This window comes from Erigeron canadensis, chromosome 5 (assembly GCF_010389155.1).
Source record: "Erigeron canadensis isolate Cc75 chromosome 5, C_canadensis_v1, whole genome shotgun sequence".
NCBI lineage: Eukaryota > Viridiplantae > Streptophyta > Magnoliopsida > Asterales > Asteraceae > Erigeron > Erigeron canadensis.
This window is the reverse complement of record NC_057765.1, coordinates 5,626,153-5,648,958: the sequence shown is the minus strand read 5'-3', so window position 1 is coordinate 5,648,958 and position 22,806 is coordinate 5,626,153. Positions and strand designations below refer to the sequence as shown.

At 29.7% G+C, this 22,806-nt stretch overlaps 1 protein-coding gene and 1 long non-coding RNA gene across 3 annotated transcripts; one reads left to right on the top strand and one right to left on the bottom strand.

The window, feature by feature from the left end:
* The first annotated feature begins 1,847 nt into the window (after window positions 1-1,847).
* On the top strand, window positions 1,848-5,403 carry LOC122598914 (glutamate receptor 2.8-like). The gene is made up of 5 exons (XM_043771393.1): window positions 1,848-2,243; window positions 2,666-2,934; window positions 3,769-4,084; window positions 4,208-4,578; window positions 5,039-5,403. The coding sequence occupies exons 1-5, from the start codon at window positions 2,096-2,098 to the stop codon at window positions 5,330-5,332; spliced, it is 1,398 nt and encodes a 465-aa protein (XP_043627328.1). The 5' UTR covers window positions 1,848-2,095; the 3' UTR covers window positions 5,333-5,403.
* Window positions 4,322-8,938, bottom strand: LOC122598915. Of its 2 annotated transcripts, none has more exons than XR_006323778.1 (6): window positions 8,693-8,938; window positions 7,559-7,705; window positions 6,625-7,065; window positions 6,478-6,547; window positions 5,694-5,794; window positions 4,322-4,532 (listed from the first exon to the last, which is right to left on the bottom strand). It is a non-coding gene; the product is annotated as an uncharacterized LOC122598915 (long non-coding RNA). The 2 variants fall into 2 exon arrangements; XR_006323779.1 differs by lacking the exon at window positions 4,322-4,532 and adding an exon at window positions 4,939-5,272.
* Window positions 8,939-22,806: the final 13,868 nt, after the last annotated feature.

Below are 22,806 nucleotides of genomic sequence, written 5' to 3'. Positions count from 1 at the left end.
GGTAAATATATTTAAATAATAGGGCATTATAGGGTTTTCAAAAACCTAGTTGAAAAGTTGAAAAAATTTGACCAAAAAAAATATGTTATAATGTAGTAAAAATACAGATAGAGATTACTACTACTTTTTACACCAAACATACCCAATATATGCGATTAGAGGGTGCCAAGTTAGAGGGTGCCCAGTGATACACACTCATCCCTGAAGGACTAGTCACAGTCAGTGTCACATCAGAAAAAACATTCTAACGACTAATCCCCCCAAAACATACTCAATACAAGGACTGGTCTTGGACCCACCAATTATTTAATTCTACCATTTTATCTAAAATTTACACTTTTAACCCTCTAAAATTAAAAACACTTCTTTAAAAATAGTAACATTACATTATTTCATAAAAAATAAAAATATTACATTATTTATAAAAAAAAAATCATTACAATCGTTGATTAAAAAAAGCACAAATTATAAAGCAAGGTTATTAAAACCATTCACGGGAAGCGCCATATATGCTTCGTAAGATTATGACGAAAAACATGATGCACAGGTCGATCTCGAAGCTCCTTGTCATGCTTTGGGAAAATTTCTCCAAGGCCAATGCATGCAATCAATGCACATTGCCGTCTCTGAAGATTTATGAACCTCGGCAGAGAAAAAAAAAGGTCTGGGTGATAGATGCAACAATTATAATTTTAATAAACTAAGATATAAAAACAATGATAAATGTTATAGTAAACCTTTTTTTGTTAAGTGCTATTGTTTAATTATTGGATATTTGTTAAAATTTGTAACGAGCTTAGTTAATAACATATATTTTTTTATATATATACGTTAAAAAAAATATAAAGTCGGGCCCCCTAAAAAATCGCACCTCGGTTGGTCGTCCACTTTGCCCTATGCCTAAACCCCCCTATCAATGCAACCAAGCATGTCAGGGAAACCATGAAGCTCCTCTTATCGAGCATACAAGTGTTGTATGTCCTCTGGTGTTGGTCTGCGCAAGTACTCACCCCTATAAAGTTCAAACACACATTTGCAATAATAGTCTAGGTAACATCTGCTTGTTTTTTCACCCATATGTAGATACTCGTTAAGCGAGTTGGGAAACATGTTGTTCATTATAATTTGTGTATATAAAAGTGTGCATTGCTATAATATATCTGAATATATGAAAGAGTAGTGTGAGTTATGCTTAAATGGAAGTGTATATATAGGATTTTACAAAAACTAGCCGTTAGAGACTAAAAGTGTCACTATTTTGAACTGATTTTGGTCAAAACAGTCGTTACATGGGCCTGTTGTACCAAAATCTGAAACTTGTGTTTTGTCACCTTCCTTGGTCTACAAGCCGTTAGGATTAAAAAAATACAAAAACAAAAGTAGCTCATGCTTTCGTCCCAGCAGGAACTAATGGAACGGACGAGTGTCTGGAACGAGTCCCACCCAATGGTGTGGACTCCTCCGTCACTTGCGAACGAGTGGGGGACAAACCCATTAGGCACCCTCTTATGCACTTTTCCACTTAGACCGTTTTCAAGATATGTACTTTTTCTTTCGGACTGTCCTCAAATGTATGTCGTCCCGACTTTTTGCTAACGAGTTTTGGGCGAAGGACAATCCAAGTAGAAAAATGCATACCTTGAAAGTCAATGTAATTTTAAAAGGTAAGAAGAGACAAACCATAAAGAACCGTATAATTTAGTAATATACAACTAATTTGAAAATTTCAAATATCAACATTGGGCTGGGAAAACTCTAGGAAATATCTCGCTTGACTTTGTCGATACTTGCTGAAATAAGATAACTTGCAAGCGATAGAACTATATATTAAAACTTGCAACCAACTTATTATATATGTATTTATGTTACACTCTCCAAAGCTTGTAATAAAATCACTTTGTACCAAGTCAACTACAGTAGTATTTCGCACCGGCACTATATATATACACCACTTCCTCGGGGCTTATGTCGTTATAGGATCAATTTGTACCAAGTCAACCTATTACTTTCTGACTATATGTCTGTATAGTATTTACCACTCATTCTGCTCTATACTGACATTAATTCTTGTTTATATTAACACCAAAAAATATATATGAAGCACCAAGGTCTTTTCCATTTCCTGGTGTTCTTTTTCGTCTTGCTTTGTGTGTCGGAAAAGGCCTCCGCCGGATATAAATTCAGCCATAGAAGACGCTCTGTCCAGGAGTTTAATATCAACGGGCGTGCGGATGTGTGTGCAGGTGAGTAACTTTTTTACACCAAAATTTTGAAGTACTGAGTTAAATTTTTTTTTTTTAACATGATATTTGTTATGATTCAAACTACTCCCTCCGTCTCATATTAAGTGTCATCTTTTAACTTTTTTAGTCTTTTTTTTCAATTTTGACCGTAAATATTTTTATTTGTATTATATATACTCGATATAACATATATGAATTGATTGAGTTTTAATGTACTTTTCATTAATATAACTTTCAATAACTAGTATATAACACAAACAAAGATATTTACGGTCAAAGTCGGGAGAAAAAGACTTGAACAGTCAAAATAAGTTAATTAAAATGGGACGGAGGGAGTATTTCTTTATTTGTTTTACTCGTATTAAGTATTTAATACCGATTTAAAGCATTTGATATATGATAGATTATATTGCGTATTGAAGACATAATAGGGCCGAAATGGAACATTACAAAGAAAGGGAAAAGTCCGTGCACAACACTAGTAGTGTGGGTTCCAAAAAAGATAGGTTTTACTGAGTTCGTTAAAGTCAACGAGCATAATGAAGTTGAAGGAGGATTCTCCATAGCGATATTTTGTTATGCATTACAAAAGTTACCCTTCAACGTTCAACCTATTTTCAAACCCTTCATCAATGTGACGGGGCAGATGAATGGCACCTACGATGACCTTCTAAAGCACATTGAAGGCCAGGTATATATATTTCTCTTAAACACGTACGTACACACAATATTAGATTATATTTGTTCATGCTATATTTATCTCGTATATATATTTGTAGAACTATTTGACAAAGCAAGTGATTTAGAGTGTCTATTTCGGGTACGTTAGTAAATGAATAGTTTTTTTTTTGTTATCTGCGTTGAATGAATCGATTGAATAATAATGTAATTACTATAATAACTTAATGAAATATTTTTTATAAAATTAAGAGTTTTTGAAAGCCTAAAAGTAAGAGTTTTCTACACTCCTTTGTAGAAAGTTACATGAAGAAAATCGTCTAAAATACTCTTAATGATTAAATTACACTATCAGTCCTTAATTTTTTAAAACATATCTATTAATCATTTACATCAATTACTTTTACATCAATTATCTACACCACTCGACGTTGCATCTACCACCAACAGTCGCCCCCACTACCACAATGTCTTTAACATTACCACCGCTGCATTGTACGGGCATCGTGAAAGTAGTTATAACAATAAACACTGACATCTATTTATATTGCTCCCTCCAGCTAGGTTCTACAAATATTTTTGGATACTCTTAACTATGTTATTCTTAATAACATATTTTCTGTTTAATCTTACGTATGCCACATGCATTGTTATTCAAATGAACATAATCCTCAAATTTGGACCTGAGTAATAGTAATGGGTCGGTTTTAATCAATTGAATTCATTTCTAAAGTCCACATTAGTTATTTGAAATTTGAAAACGTAGGTAAATTCCAACAAAGTAAAAATATGATATAATAAACTTGATTCCTATCAACTATTTCATGGTTGATTTTGTATCTTGTAGAAATGCGAGGCCGTGGCGGGTGATGTCACCATAAGGGGAAAGAGAACTCAGTATGTTTCCTTTACAGCTCCTTATTTAAGCTCTGAAGTTTATATGCTTGTGGATGCTGCACATGAATGGAACCAAACCTTGGGGACATTTTTAAGACCATTTACCAACAGACTATGGATCACACTAGTGTGTGCATGCGTCTTAATTGGAATCACACTTGCCATATTAGAATACCGTGCTGGGAACCCAAAATTTGCTATCCCGTTCTATAGGCAACTTATCATGGTCATGTGGTTTCCTATATCGACATTCTTCTTCCATGAAGGTACTCTTATCATAATACATGAATATTTGAATGTTTATATTAAATGTTCCCCTTGAGTTTTAGGGAACATACTAAGAAACCAAATGGTCTCTAAGAATGTTATTTTTTGAATCCATTTTGCAGGAAAGATACTCAACAGATGCTCTAAGGTGGTTCTAGTTATGTGGCTTTGTATGATATTCGTAGTAGTACAAATTTTTACAGCTACTTTGTCCTCATGGTTGACTCTAGATCAACTGCGTCCAAAATTGCCTTCAAGCTTTCAAAACGTAGGTTATCAAGGCGGATCCTTTATTAAAGATCTTATTACTGATCAATACCATTGTAAAGTACAAGCTCTCAATGGTTATGAAGATTACAAAAATGCACTATCCGATGGTAGCGTAAATGCCGTATTTGATGAGCTCCCGTACATTGATCTCTTTCTTTCCAAATATGGGTCTGATAACTACATGAAACAAGGACCCATAAATCAGGAATCCGGAATTGCATTTGTGAGTCCATTACTCCACTCTCTTATCTCTATCTTCATCTAGCTTTTTTGGGCTTTGAGAAATGAAATTGAGTACTTTCAAAATCGGGAATTCTTTGGATTACAAATATCTACTAACAATGTTTACACTTATACTCCGTATATGGCATCGATCAATATAAACAAATAGAATTATTTTAGTTTTTCACTTTCTTCATTTTCAGTTCTTATTTTATTGTCTCACATATGTTTGTAAATAATGTTAAGTTAGCAACATTTATTTGTAAAACTAGTATTTTTACTTTTGGTATAAATGCTCAAGAGAATAGTATGTAAACATTGGAGTATGGCAGAGAGCAAGACAAAATATTGAGCAGTCAAATTGACAATTGAGACAAATTTAAGTGGATTTAGAAACAAAAACTTTTTTTACAATGGTTATTGAGTTATAGCTAACTTCATGTGTTAAATATGGATCTCAGGCGTTCGCTCGTGGATCACCTTTGTTACAGATCTTTTCTGAGGCAGTTATCAATGTCACTGAAAGTGAAACTGTGATGGAAATGAAGAGAAAGTATCTTGGATTATCCGCTCTTGATAAATCACAACCTAATCGTGCTCTTCCACAAAGTCTTGATGTTCAAAGTTTTATCGGATTGTTCATATTCATGGGTATTGTGATGATAGGTTCTATTATAGCATCAGAAATCTTCCTCCTAGAAAGAAATAATAAAGTCCAAGACCAAGATGATGAAGAAGAAGGGCGAGAAGACTAGCTACATTAATATATGTTAACAAAGAAATTCCAGATTAGCATGCATATATAGGGACTGTAATCATCTGATTATTTGACATGTTAAGTATATTTTTTTTTGAAAATTGAAATGTAATTAAGATGAGTCATACCAGCGAAAACTAACAAGCTTTTAAACAAAGAATTCGATACCAAACTAGTGAGTTCAACAAAGTAACCAGGGAAATTAGCAAGCGAACCAGCACTTAACACTCAAAATAACGAACTGAGTATCAACTACAGTGCTTGTTAGATGATGAAATGTCATCAACATAGATCACAGAAACTATGACCAATACATCAGATAATTAAATAGACAGTCAAAGTTTGAAAAAAAGAAATACCTGCTGGACATCTTTAAGGTAAAGCATTGGTGCAGTTTTATAAGCACCATCTTTTATCTTCAAACTTATAGCATTAACTCCCAAAATTTGGATAATATCAACTACACCAAAAGTATCGAGAATCAAACCACGTAGCTAAGAGAATTTGTCCGAGTTTAGAATATCAGAGAATGCTTGTTCACACGACTCAGAAATTGTAGAATCTTCTGAATGTTTTATCATTTCTTATCTTAACAGAAACAAGCAATGCTCATATCTGAGTACATCCTGGCACTAACCGTATAACCCATTACCCAAGATCAAAAGTCAAAACATAATACCATTCAATTCCAAACGTGAAGTGGACTGAAACATAATGGGCATGACCTGCTATAATATAGTTAGATTAGATGGCGTTTAAATTTCAAATGCCTATTTGGGTCACCTGAATTAAAACTAAACCATCTTAAGGCTAACCCGATTATAAGTACAGGTTTAGGTTAAGCAACATATTATTCCAAGTGCATTAAGTCTCTTTTTCAAAGCATGATATTATCAAACTGCTGTTACTTGTGAGTTGTGACATTCTGGCATTATCAATCAAGATTGCCTATCCTAATACCATGCCTCTAGTTTTGGGTGTGTCCAACAAGTCAAACTAACTTGGCAAGTAAAATATCTCCGTAGCATATCAGGTGGAGCAGACAATTATGCTAAACTTCTCCGACCTTGACTGTTAGGCAGTTTGTATTTGGTGCTATTAAGGGAATAAAAGATAACATATCAGTTTGTATTTGGTGCTTACCTTAGAGTTGACCCAATTGAGTTTAGTCTTCTTCTTGAATCCACTTTGTACATCATACAATCCAATTGCCCTATAAAAAAAAAAAGATGATAGCAAGTATTACTTACGGATATAACATGCTTAAAGATAAGATAATTTATTACTTACGCATCAACTATTTGCTTAAACTGTTAGTTGACACAGCTAATCTTTAGGGAATCAAGATAATAGCAAGTAGATGATGCATCTGAATTTGCTGAACTACTACTGATGATGGAGTTTGCTGCTGCTGGTAGTTAATCATCGGTTCACTACTAGCTCCAACACTAGAATTATTGTAGAACCCAGCATGATGATGATGAGCTAGAAACTCACGATGAGGGAAGCTTGACGAAGCGGCTGCAACCCCCAACATCATGGCACTTTGTGCTGCCATCATAGTCATAGATGGCGGATACAACATTCCGCTACCAACATTCCCTCTCAGCATTGCAGGCAAGTGATGATTATTCTGTCCTTCATATGTAGTGATTACTCGACGGATCTTGATACGATCTTTCCACCCACTTTTTCACCGTGCACTTTTGAGTTGTGCATCTGTAGTAACTTCTGTATTTCATATCAAAATTAGTAAACTACTTGATTAATTCTTACAAGAATTCCTAATTGATTAATACTGTAGTAGATATATATCTATGGTAAAATGATATTAAAAAGAACTTCACATCACACATTAACATGGGAAAGAGAGTTTCATATTAAATAATTAATTTGTGTTAGTTGTATAAAATAAGTTGATCAAGAATCTGAAACAAACTTAAACCAATGACTTTGCAGATAGAATACAAGTTAGTAGTTGCAGTGAATATAGGGCTTCATGATTTTAAATTATACATATATATGTATTCAAGATTTACCAGTCAAATTAGTTTAATACCAAATTATATTGATATTCAGAATCCAAGAAACTAAGTAGACTTTAGTGATCAAAGCAATATTATATATTATGTATATATTTGTACACTCATATGTAAAATATTACTAGTTAATACTCGTATTTGTGATATGTAATTATTGTGTATATGCGTGTGTATGTATGTACCTGGTATAGGGGCTATTCTTGACGGCTTTCTGTCCATATTTCCTCCATCAATATCCATCTTCAACATGATCAATATCACTCTTTGTCATAAAGGCAAACTGCGGTTCCCTTTGCTTTTTTTCTTCTTTCTTCTTCTACTGCTTATTCCTATACCATTCGTTATTTCAAGAAAAAGCAAAGCAATCAGTAATGGATAATTAATTAACCGTAACACAATCAATCAGATTACTAATTAAAGGAACGTGGTCCTAGCAGTATTTAAGTTCTGGTCTCATGTGAAACATGTGTTACGAAAAAAAAAATAATACAATCATCAGGACAAATAATTTACGCTTTCTTAGAGCTATCTACTCCTCCATCTTCCAATCGAGTGGTTAATAAAATTGATACAATTTACACAAGGACATGGAATAACATCTAAATTTGTATCATTACTTTAAAAAGGCTTTCACACCTTCGTCATAGGCCGTTGATAATCTATCAGACGTAATCCATCATTTATCCATGACCTTTTCATTAAAAAAAGAAACTGAAATACAAAAATTTAAACCTTTTTGCATTCAATATAGACACGGATACATATATACGAGAGTAAGTATCCGCGCGCTGCGGCGGTGAGATGGTGGGGTGGATAGGTCATAAAGTGTGATAAGTCATAGAGCGTACGGTTCCGTCATCGGATTTAAAAATTCGTCGAAAATATATCGAATGACATCTCTAATGAAAAAGCATGAAATTTTAAGAACACCCATATAATTTTTATAATTTTTATAATTTATCGATGTACGGTGTGAGATAAAAGTTTTGAATGAATCGGAGGAATAAATAATTTAAGCATAAGAGAGAAAAAAGATGTTTGGTTGAGATTTGAGTGGAGAGAAATGGTGTTTGATAAATATAGAATTGATAAAAGAGAGAAATAAATGTTAGAAACTTAAAATGTTAGAATGGGAGAATCTGCTTTATAATATAGTGTGTATATATATATATAGCTCTATAGACACACATATATATGTAGATATATAGATACATATAGATATATTTTTGCATTCAATATAGATATATAGACATAGATACATATATATGTAGATAGTGTATATAATTTAAACAAAAAGAGGGTGAAATTAAAATTACCAACTGAACAATCTGGATTTGGCTTCGATTTGAACAGTACGATTTGTGGGTTTTTTTAGGGCTTCGATTTTGTTGTTACTCAACTCCTTATCTTCGATTTGAACAGTATCTATATATCGGTTTGACTAGCAGCGTGAAAATGTATATATCTATCAATATATTTCGATTTTGTTATTCACACCTGACCCCAACTTCTCCTATACAAGAATCGCCCCTTCTGCAAACAAGTGATTTGACTTTTCAATGTTGTTTACGGACTCTGGCAGGCAAAAGACATGGCAGAAGAGTTAATTGACATCTTATTACTAATTTTCATAAAGAGCCTTTAACTTTTTAAAATTTTATGTTATCACTATATATATTACATAATTGATACTTTATCCCCTATTTTCACTAACTATAAGTATTTCTTTTTAAAAAAGTTTACCTCGGTATAGTGTGTCCAATAATATTACATAACTTTTTATTTTACGAAGTTAATTAATTATAAAAAGACATGTTAAAAAATGTATAATACAAAATACAATAAAGAAACTTCTGATTGTTTACTAAAACGTAGACATATATATGTATATATATATATATAGGGTGAGTTATTTTGAAATCTCCTAAAAAAACTCAAGAACTATTCTAGATCAAACATTCTTTTTTTTTTTTCTCTCTTCAATGAAATAATAAAATTTACCCAAATCATTCAAAATATTCTAACTCACAAACCATAAATCGTGAGACAAAACAAAAGGCATGGGTAGTCTTAAAATTTCGTCATCTTTCATTAGAGATCCAATTCGATATACTTTTAACGACTTTTTAATTTTTGTTTTCTTTTTGGTAGTTACACATAACTTACATATGTGTAGGTTGAACTTACACATGTGTAGGTTGAACAAAAATTATGATTCAGAACAGGCTTCGCCCTTAAGGATATTCATAAACCAAAACTAGTGGGGGTGATAGGTCATAAAGGGTGATAGGTCATAGGGTGATAGGTCATAGAGGGTGATAGGTCATAGGGGGTGACCAGAGAGGGGTGATCTACCTAACGGGCTCCGCCCTTAGCCGCTATTCCTCCGTCATGGACTGACGGACTTCGTCCTTGGCTACCATGGCTCTGCCATAGATTGACAAGCTCCACCCTTAACCTTCATTATTGTGTACATATGTTCATTTACTAATTTACATGTGAAAACAATGATCTTACACATGTGTAGGATGAACGCGATGGGAAAAAAAACGAAAATTAAAAAGTCGTCAAAATTATATTGAATTGGATCTCTAATGGAAGATGACGAAATTTTAAGACTACCCATGCTTTTTGTTTCGTCTAACGATTTACGGTTTGTGAGATAAAACATTTTAAATGATTTGGGTGAATTTTCTAATTTAATGGAAGAGAGATAAAATATAAGAAAATGAGTGGTCCAGAATTGTTCTCGCGTTCTTTTTTATTTGTGAGTTCTCAAATAACCCTTCCTCATATATATATATATTATATATTATATATATATATATATATATATATATATTTCATACCTCATTATAAAGTTTTATTTTCTTTAATTTTTCAACTAAGTAGTTATAACCCAAAATACCATTCTTTTTGTTCACTAATTAAACATCTTCACCTAAGTTTCTAATGAAATTAAAGAAATATATCTCTTAACGTTGAAAATAACTATACCACTTCATTTTACATCAAACACTTTAACATTAATACCTACCACGCTACCGCCACCACCGTCGTCGCCACTACTACCTATCCCGTCACCACTCGTTGTCACCATCGCCACACCACCGCATCCCGTCACTTTTGAATATTAGTAGGATGTATGAAGAAAGGTTAAAGAAAATTTTCTTTGTTTGAGTATCTAAAGAATACATTATTATTGTAGTTGTTTGTGAAAATTTATTTTCGTTCAAATTAATATATATATATATATATATATATATTTATCACAAACAAGTAATTATAATAATCATAATACTTATGTAGCAAAGATATATATACAAGCTAATTATTTTATAAAAATAATATATTTTTCGTTTTTTTGCATTATGAATGAATACGTTTTCATTTAATAAAACCTTTGTCCGACACGAGTGGTTTTTATTTTTTAGAAAAGTTAATATTTTTAAATATGAGTGATGTACCCGGGGTGGGGAACCAAATTCTTTTGAGAGTCCATTTTATATAATCTTGAGCTAGAGCCCAATTATTTTTACATTATTGGATACGACTCTTGTAAATATTAAAAACAACCAATATTACCAAAAAAAAAAAATTGGCTCTAAATCTGGTTAATAACCTCTAATTTGTTGATGGCGTATCAAACTGGTCGATAAATTTAAAAAGATAATTCGGGTTGAATGAATAGACTAGACAATCAACATATACAAAAATTTTAACTATGTATATTCATTATTTTACTCAAGTAAAATTAATATGTGTGAGACATGTTTTCATATTACTTTATTTTTAATCAGGTCCTTATTAAGATTAACAGACTTATAATAGTTAATTCATAAGAAGATGTCAAAAAACAAAATTAAATGATTACAAATCCTACATTTTTCAATATATCTAAATAATTATTAAAACAGTAGGAAACCAAGCCTTCTAAAGCATTCTTCAAACCCAAAGTTATTCTAAAAAGTTGTCACGTAAGATTTATGTTACGTGGCGTCTCCATAAATTTTCCACAATATTTATATGTGAAAAAGAAGAAACTATATTTATTTCATTATTTAGATTCAATTTTATAAGGCAAGTATAATCTTTCATTATATTAAAAAAAGATTTGTCATGCACATTATTGTTTTCCATCGATCAACTAGCACAAAGTTTATTTTGTATAATAATGCATAAAACAATAAATTTTATCATCATTTCCTTTAATAAAATGTTTACCAAAGTTTCTAACGAAAATTTCATACAGGACTATTTAATGTTTTGATGTTTATGTGAGCACTTTTAATAATATTAATATTTTAATATCATATATACAACTCTTTTGTTACGTGATTCATAATTTATTTATTTTCCTCTAAGTGAATTTTGAGTAAATTCGGGTTGTACAACTACAAGAAAAGAAGGTTTACTATTTCAAATTCCTGTGGATTTAGTATTTTAGTTTGAAGGTTTTTATGGGGGTGGTTGTTTGTTTGATAAGTTGTAAGATGACCCCTCATATCATATTTAGCTTCATAAACATTGAAGAACGTAAATGTTATTTAATATCTGGTGTAAATGGGTTTTTCGTTGATATGCAATTGTGTTTTTGCTACAAAAATATTTATGGATATTTTTGTTTCAGTAAAAAGTCATTCTTAAATATATGTAGCTTTATTATTTGCTTCTATTAAATTATGTATATTTTGCATCATCTAATTTTCTTTTTTCCGTTTTTATCTAAATTATATTTATGTGTAAACATTATTTCTCATCTTCGTATGTATCTCCAAAACATTTTGATAATTTGATATATTTATTATATTCATATTTAACATTGTTTTTGTTTTTATTAATGTGTTTGCAAAATAGATAATAATCGCATTGAACTAATTAAACAAAATATTAGTTATTGTGTGTGTTTACGTCAAATGGTTTAAATTAACACTAATCTAACAAAAACTTATAATATTTTGCGCATCGCCCGGGGTAAAAGACCTAGTATATATATATACACTAGTACTAATACCCGTGCGTGATGCACGGTTTGACTCATAAATATTTATATTTCCTAATAGTATCCTTTTATTATGTGACTAATAACACAGCTTAATATAAGTAATTAAAAAAGTTATAAAATAAAATATATAGTTTTAGAAAATATGTTAAACCTTTTTTATCAATAAAGATAAACTCAATTGTATGAGGCAAAAATAGATTGAAAAAGAAGGTGTTTCTCACTTTCAAATTATGCGCAAACAAATAAAATAATCAATTGCTTTGAAAGTGATCCTTTACCAAAAGGTCGATAACAACCAATGTGTCATCAATTGTATCATATTAAACCTCTAACGCTATAAAAAATTATAATACAATCAAAAACAAACATGAAGATTATTATCAGATTAAACCTTAAGCACTGTTGAAAATTAGATATAAACCCACTTGTCACATCTAAACTCTAGTAAATAATAACCTACAATTATGATATTACTAAACAAACTAATGTCTCAAACATCAACTAATATTTAAGAAAATAGAAACGGAAAAGCAGTGATTTTTTAATCGATATTCAAATTTGAAACTTCTTGAAACTTGAAAGTATATATAGGCATGAGAAAAAAATAGTTGGATACAAAGAATGATATAATTGTACGCAATATTGAGTTAGTATTAGTATACTCTGTAATTTACATGGGAAAGTATTATTATTAGTTTAATCTATTTAATTACAAATATAGTATGTTATTATAAAGAATTCATTTATCTTAATGTATTAGTATACGGATTCCATATCTAACGTATTATTTAACTCATATATCTTTTAATAATTACATTATTATTTAAAGGGTTTCTTTTAACGAATATGATAAAAAAAAAAAAAAACTTGTCACTTTAATATAACTACCATATGTCGGTCAATAAATGTTACAATCCTGTTTTAGTTTATTGGTATATATATATAAATTAAAATTATATGTAGGTTCATAACTTTTAGTTTTAATTATAAAATATGACATTAATAAAAATTTTTAATGAAATCCAACCGTATCATTGCTTAATAAAATATTCAACCAATTATCTTCTAATATATGTAAAGATTCAAATACTATGTTAATTTTAATATTAAAATTATGGACTATAATTTCTTTTTGTTTAAGGATGATAAATGGTAATGTCGATTATGGTCTTTGCAAGCCAAATTTTGAATTTAGTGGGTCATAAAATGTAAAGTATTCTAAAATGAAAGGAATAAAGTGAAAAGAAAAATAAAACCTATCTCAATTGTCAGACATTCAATTAAAAATGAACAAAATTTTTTTTATCACATATGATTTGCCGGTGTCTAAAATGGTATCAATAACAAGCCCTTTTTTTCATGCTGGAAATAAGCTTTTGTCACGGAGAAACAAAATAATAAGACTAAGGAAATTGTATCCCGTGGTACACTATAAACCTTTTAAATTTTACAAATTATGACAGTATTTTTATGACATACGTTTAAAATACGTGTGTTATAATTTAGGTGTCATTAAAGACTGTTTTTCTAGTAGTGTCATCTTTTCATTAATCGATATATTCATACTACAAATCTACTATTAAGTGCTAATGTTAGTTGTTTCATATTTGCCACTAACTCATTAAGTAATTGAATTATTATATAATTTTAGAACAAGCCATATATGGGAAAACAAAATGACCAAATCCCAGTAAACAAAAAAGAAAATTTGAATAAAATATAAAAGAACTAAATATGAGGCAATTACATATGAAAACCTTACTTGAATAAGATTGATGGGCTTCTATAAGGAAAGCAGATATAATTACGATGATGACTTGATGAGAATTTTCAATTTTGTTTTTTTATTTTTTAATATGTGTCAGTGTCTCTATATATACTCCATATATTATTATACATTTAAGATAAGATTATTATTGATACTAATATTTATTTTTCTGCCACAAATTGGGGAAGGTTTTCATAGAAAATTTGGTTAAAATTTAATCATAATAATTTGGTCGAGGTATTGAAACGTTACATTGTTTACTTTGAAAGTTTTGTTAATTAATATTTGAATGACTTATTACGTCTGTCGTTATTACACGAAATTGTTAGGTATACTTGTGATTGAGATCTCAAAAGTTATCAACAAGTTTATTAGTAAAGTTAGAGATCTTTACCATTAAAATAAAATCAAAAATCAAGATTTAAAGATAATTTTTAAATCTTGACTATTGATTTGTAATCTAATGGTCAAAAGGTTTACAAAGTTATTGATAAAATTGAAAATAATTTTAGAAGATTATATTTTACTCCTTTATCAGCTTGTTTGGATTGACCGGCAGTTTATACAAATTATAGAATTATATCAGTTATTGAATGACGAAGCATAGTAATTTTATTGACAAGTTAATATTTATTCTTGATTTGTTCAAAAGTCAAGGAATATATCTAGATTGATTTGTTCAAAAGTCAAGGAATATATCTAGATACTGTTACAAGTTTACTCCCTAATTTTTATGGTAAATATAAAAATAATTTATACACCTTAAACACAGCCCTAAGAACTGTATTTAACAAACTTTTTTTATTTTAATAGCTTTTCGATAGCAAACATATACTATATATGTTACTCCTATATTTAAACCATATTAATTAATTAATGCTCAACATGAAACCTAAAATTTCTAAAAAATACCTCATATATTCCTTTTGTTTTACTCTACTACCACAAATGTGAAAAGTAAATTTGAACCCTAGTACTAGTACGATACCTAAGATACAAAAACTGTAATTGACACAAATCTTTTTCAACCATTTTGTAGTGTTAATAGTTTAAGTTACGGATTGTATCTAGTTATGTAAGTGTTGTAAGCTAGAATTTTACTCTTTTTATTTTTACTCTTTAGGGAAAAAAAAAAGTGAATCGTGACATTCATCCTTGAGATTTGTTCATTTTTGTGGTTTACATGCCACCTCCAGAATATTAGTAGAATAGGTGCAAACTACCCACCCAGACATTAGCACGCATGGTACGCCCAAAAGATAAGCTTCACTTTCGGTAAACAAGGAAATGATATATGTTTATTAAGAATCTTATATTTTAGGAAAGAAGATAATATCAAATCCTTTATTCCCGAAAGTGATATGCTCTACACCAAAAAACCCTACTTGGGGACTAAGTCACGAACCCCCTATAAATAGGGGGAAGAATGGCTGGATCGACTCGTAATCACACACACACATATACTCGGCGTACAAGAGGCTTTGCCTTACTGGAAGGGAACCGCCAAATAACAACCATTGACCCTCATTTCCCCGTTCTAGGTTACCGGATTAGTTGTACAAACACCTAGTTTGTTGTTAGTTACATCCCCGAAAACGATGACAGAAAAGAGCCTCGTCAAACTTTGGGTCTTCAACAAAATAGTCACGCATTAGTTTTTCGTGAGCTTCGACATTCAATTGGATATATTTTAACTATTATTATTTATTTATTATATTAAATTGTTTGGGTAAAAGTGTAAATTTGTAATGAAAAATAGAAAAAATGTAAATTAAAGTCAAAATTTAAATCAAAAATTAATTTTAAGAAATCAAGAGTTGTGATTGGTCGATAAGTTGTTGGATCAACTATACTTTAGCATAATAAATAAAAGATGCTTTGTTTAGGCTTCTTACGCTATACAATATTACTCGTTGGATTCTATCGCAATCGGGAAGCATTTACCACGAATATCCGTATATGGAGCCGTTATAGATACTGACAATTGTTCCTTGACGATGCCTCTCTTTGCCACTTTGAGTTATATCAATCTATTTCAAATGTCAACATTAAGGAAATATAAAGGAAATATCTCACTTGAAACTGCCGATGCCTCTCTTTGCCAAAATAAGATAACTTGCAATTAGCGACGGTAATGTAGATATAATTAGTATGTATATTTTATTGTAATATCACTCTAACTGACCATTATTGCGTACTAATTACATGTAGCATGTTATTATGTTAATTCTCTTAAAGCTTATGTTATACAATCACTCGTACCAAGTCAATCTATTTCAATATCGGTTCAAATTATTTTGATGCTTAAAACGAATACCTATAAATGGGAATCAATTGATTAATTAATGACGTTATTTATATTTTATGTCATGATTTTTTTTCTCGTTTTGTTATATTTGTAAATCCTTGGTTATTGTATCAATTTGAAACATATCCCGCGTCATACGAGGAGCAAATATATTTTTATATTTATATATATTAAAAATAAAATTTTTTTTAACAAATTAAAATATTCAATTTCATTTTATTAATATTTGCTCTTTTGACATTGATAATTACACAAACACTTATTTTGTTGTTCATTAAGTGTTACTGATTCAATAAATTATTCATGCTAAAAATTATTACTTATTCATGTCATCACAACTATCTTGGTGTCATTCAGATTTCCATGTCATATCATAAAAAATATTAGACATGACACATTCTTTAGATGGTGCCAATACATACAACCTTTTAAACTGAGTTGCAAGATTGCCACCATCAAGTCAATGATCATTCCAGAATCTTGTATTATTTTCACTCCCAACTGTTCTTTAATAACATCTTAGGGGGGCTAGCAATCGATTGTGTCTCAAAGAATGTGGAAGATATACTTGCTCATATATTATTATCATTTGTTTTACACAAGAACGCAGACTCAAAAACATGAATCACATGGATGATTTTAACCTTAATAACATCCAAATTTTGAATCACATGTCATATCCATTTGTACATATCAATGCTAAATTAAGAGCATCTAGACCACCAAAACCTGAACCACTCACTTGTTTGACAATTGTCTTTTAGTCGATCTATTACATTTCATTTGTTGAGTTCGACCCCCCTCCTCTTCCCTTACCCCTTACACCAAAAAAATAAAATTGTGATCTTTATCAATTGAAATAGAGAAAAATAATATATCTTAAATACTTTGAATTGCAGACTTAGATACCACCATAGGCAACGCATTAGATTTTATTTTATAATAACTCTGCAAAATTTATGAAATATAAATATGGATGGAGTCCCTACTCCAATTTTGGTACAATGTACACTTTTCTAAGGGTATATTTGTAATTTTGTTTCTATAAAATATTAATAAATAAAGAATACATATAGCCTCTTCTTTGAAAGTATAACACTCGTGTTGTAAACATTACTTTTGAGATAAACCTCTCTATTGATAGAGTAAAAATTTTGAGTTGTTTTGATTTTAATAAAATAGATAAAAAAAAAAAAAGGTTGCCAAAAAGGGTTTTTCTTTGTTTGGGTAAATGCATAGTACATTGATAATATATTTGTATGTAAATACGTTATATTTTTTTCAAATTCTTTTGTAAAGTAATCACAATAGTCATGCATATTTTAAACTTATTAATTTTAATATATTGGATAAAATATAAGATAGATATTATTATTATTAGGATATATATTAGTTATTAATCTATTGAATATATAATATCTTTATCTTTATCTTTATATATACTAAAATACAGACCTAATAGCTTATTAACCAATGACAAATCTTAATTTGATAAAATTAAGATTTGATGATGCCATAATTCTTAATTAAAATATAAATTGTGGACTGACATATAAATTATTATATATTAAAACAACTAATTTTTAAATAATATTTTTTTAATAAGAATAAAATAAAGAATACGTAATTTATAATGCTTATCATATGTTTCAAATTACTCCATTGTTTTAGATATACACACTACGTATTTTTGAAGCTTATCATATATTTGAAATATTTATATTTATTTATTTCAACCATTAATTATTACTAATATTAATAACAACATACTTACCTTATTTATCTATAACTTTAGAATATATTATTCATTAATTTTGTTAATATTAAAGTATTAATTTTTTTTATATAAATTGAACCTTAAAAGTAAAATCACATTACATGAAACCATTCATAACCCCAAGAACCAGCGGCTACTTTTATTGTTTTTAACAACCAGCATGACTAACGAAAATAAAAGTATTTTTTTGCAAAACATCAATAGGAACTCAGTTAATTGTATAATCAAAGTTATGATATTGCTTTCGTGGAAGAGTTTGTGTAAAAAAAACCCTGCTACACCATTCAACCTTGATGATATTTAGCATGCGATATTTACATTGAATATCTTAATTCCTTTTTATTTATTTATTTATTTTTTTTACGTATAAGTATTTTTTTTGTTCCATATACTAATTCTTATATTGTTGTAAACTTGTGTATTTGATCTATATAGGTGGAAGTTGATCGATGTTTTTTATGAGGAACAACATTTATTATAATTTATTTTTTACGTACATAACTACATATGATACAAAGGAAGGAAAGAAAGTTGCGTACACCTTTACATATAGTTTTATTTTTTATTTATATATTTATAGTTACGGTTTATGGTAATGATTTTAAGGGGGGTTTTTGTCTAATTATATAAGGTAAAAGTATTAATATTGTCATTTTATAAAGATGAAATAATTAAATTTGATCTAATGATTTTAAATCAAAGTTGAAATTCATCCAAGGGTTCCTATTTGTTTAAGAATTAATTTAGGATATTGTTATATATATATATATTAGTAGATCCTTGGTTATTGTAACAATTTGAAACATATGTACGTAATTAAACTTGTTGAGGGTGATTGGTTCGGTAAGGGGACTTCTGATAAATCACTACAAGAATTTCGATTTTTTGCAACGAAATCTACCATTTTCGTCGCGGCGACGAAAATTTTTCTTCGCATATTCTTTTTTGCGACGATTTTTGTCACAAAAACTAAGTCCAGAACTGAATATTATATTATTTTTTCTTTTTTTTGCAAAATTTTTGTTTGTATTTTAATCTAAAAAATTAGAGGGAAAACAAATACAATGGAGGAAAAATGAAAAAGTTAAATCATAATACCAGAATAATGAAAATATCAAAAAATAAGAATCTTTATTAAAAAAATATATTTATTTATTTCAATCATGAACAATTCCACAAAGATCTAACATATCTTTCAATCAAACAATCAAATACTTTACATCAAATCAAACGTTCATAATACCCTAAACACATGAATAATAACTTAAGAACATATTACATATGTGATGGATTGTACAACAATGAAATATATATGAAATCCACACATTTTTGCTCCTCCAATAAATTTAAAATATTCGATAATTAATAAATCTGAAAAACATTTACAAATCTGATATATATTGTAACACCCATGATTTAAAAACAAAGATTTCCAAAAATTTTCACCTAACGGTGTCAAAGAAACCGGAACAAACATCTAAAAGTCCAAACCAATAAATTTAGTTTGGTTTATTCATCAAATGGTGTTACTTGCTATATCATTGAAATAAGTCTAAATAGAAATCCATTGGTTGCTCAACATAAAAAAACCGATCACAAGTCTTAACAGATCATAAAATCCTTAACATAAATCAAAAGTCTAAAACGAGCAGCCTCTATGGGTAAACTATGGTCATCATCAAGCAATCTACCCATGCCTCGCTCTGTATTCATCATCCATCATAAACTTGCTAAACCTGAAGGAACAACACATTTCAAGAAAACAAGTGTTAGTTAACGAATTAGCTTAGTTAGATGACACATGATTTATAAAGCATTTGTCCAATTAAAACTTTATAAAAAGTAATATTTCATCATTAAGGCACAATTCATCTCACATAGCATTAAACATCTTTCATATAGGATAATTCATCCTAATGTGCCTAATCATCTTTTGCATCATCACCTATAACATCTTAACATCTTTATAAGTGTGACATAAGTCACACCCGACTAGATGGACAAACCTTACGGTTGTACCACAATGTCGTTAAGGAATGACAAGCCAATCCTAGAGTAATCCATATGCTCAAGACAAAAGGGGCAGGTTAGACCTCCCGTATTACTCTTCACATATTTGACCATGTTGCAAGGAGCCACCCAAGCAACCACATCTACGCACCCGCCGGGCAAGGGCAAGCATGGGTTAAGCTTAACACTTTCACATCTAATTTACGAGCTCGATTTCACATCACGTATAGTTTAGGTGTCTACTGATTTAGGTGGGACCGTAAATTTACGGCCCTTGTAATTTTGAGTTGTTTTCAAACAGAGAAGAAAAAAAAATATAGGAGCGAATTACGGCCCATTTTTACAGCTAGTTATAATTTAAGCCATAATTTTCCGGTTAGGTTTTTACTGTCAGTTGTAATTAAGCCGTAAATTTACGGCCATCAACCATAAATTTACGGCCAGTAAAAAAATTATTAGAAAAAAAAAATCGTATTTTTTTAAAATTGAGTTGAGTCGTTTCAAGTATGAAGTTTTTTTTACAAAATTTTAAACTTTTATTTTGCTAATCCCCCTTAACTTTGGTGTTTTTCATCTCCCGCTTTTATCTTTACAATCCACCGCCAAGTTTGATTTTGAAATTTTCAAATAAAACCTTTTCAAAATTACTTTTGTTTTCACTTTTCAACTGGTTTTAGGCTCTTAGCCGCTGCACATCATTGGTCTTTTGTTCACTCAATTTGAAATATAATACCATCCACAACAATTCTCCACCGTCGTTTCATTTATGTCATGATTAACGTATTAAACTGACACCATCTATTGCTTTTGTTTTAATCGTTTTGTTATCTGTTAGTTTTATAATTTTTGGTGGTTTTTTATCCGGTTATATTCCGCCGGATGCCCGGATCTATACCACCACCCAAAATCTATACTAATTTTTGTATTATATAAATATTTGTGCAGGTGGATCTAATTTTTAAGTTTTGAAAGCATGTTTGATTATTTGATTGTAATATCCTCTCAATTACAAAAATCCCAGGTAAATATTTGAGAAGTTTTTGTGAAAAAATTTCTGGTTTTTTGTTTAATGTAATGGGTTGGTGTTGGATTTGCTTAATTTCTTGTCATTCATATTAAAGTTAGTATCTTTCGGATTAGTAGTTAGGTTTTTATTTTAAAATATTTGATATAAATGATGTTTTATATTACAGTACATGTTTCAAGTTATTATGAAAACGATTCTAGGTGTGTTGTTAGTGTTTTGTTACTAACCCCATTAATTCAATGGTTTGCAGAGACATCCACCATTATATTTTAGTAAAGGAAAGCAGAATCTTATATGCCATCCTTGTTGCTCAATGCCCAATATCAGGACTAATGCTTGGTCTATATCTCAATTTTGTTTTTCATAAGCTTTTTTATGGTGTAGGAACTTCAAAAGGCAGCATAACGACATCGTCGATGTGCATTAATGCATTATGTGCAGACGTTACATGCGGTATGAAACACATTTTAATATCTTATGAAATTTTCTATCTTTCATATGAATTTTAATTGTTAAAATTTAATGATAATCTTGGGACAGATTGTATATAGTTAGAATGTGTCTTTTGGGTAGTAAGTTTGATAGTAATGATAAACTTGGATAATTTTTTGCTGTTGAAATTGTATTCACATCTTTTAGCAGTTTATCAGTTTTAATTTTTATTGCTCTTTTTAGATAACAGGCATAAATAACTTATTAAATAGAGTTTTTTGTGCATGATTCTTCTAGTAGCAATCTTTACAAGACCTCTTCAGCTTTGTCCCTTTGTAAGTTACTTATTATTCCCCATCAGCTTCTTTCGACATTTTTTTTAGAATTTATTTTTCAATTTCGATAAATATGAAATCTGATCAACGCTTGGTTTTTATGAACTGAATTGTTTTTGTTTATTGATACGTATCTATATTTTTTGTGAAGTCATTAAACCTATCATTTTATTTTTCATTTGCTTACAGATTGGAATAATAAAAGCTCTCCAATGGCCAAGGAACTCAAAGATTTCATACCCAATTTTGGCATTAAAGTTTATCAATTTATCGTTCTCTCGTTGGACCCGTCAAGACAATCAATAAGAGGGGTTTTTTTATTTAACGATGTATTTAGTTATAATGTGTAGATGGGTGCATAATGTATAGATTTAACTTGTAGTGTAAAGTGTAAACCATGTTGACTGTATATATATAATGTCAATTTGGGTTCGGTGCATTGATTTGGTAGTGTTTTGGTGTGTTATACGTGGTGCAAAGAGAAAAAATTGAAATATAAAATCGATACGGAGATTTTTAAAAATGATCCACAATCTCTAAACCGATCAAAAACTTTTAATAGTCGATCCATAAAACAAAAGAAACCGGTCCTCAACATTGCCAAAAACTATCTGATAATGATATAAAAAATGATCCAATAAATATGAACAAACCGATCTAAAAGATTTAGATAAATCGATCTAAAATTCATGAATAATTGTTCCAAAAAACATGAAAAAAACTGATCCATAAAAGTTTATAACTGTTCTAAAAAATGAATTATTTTTT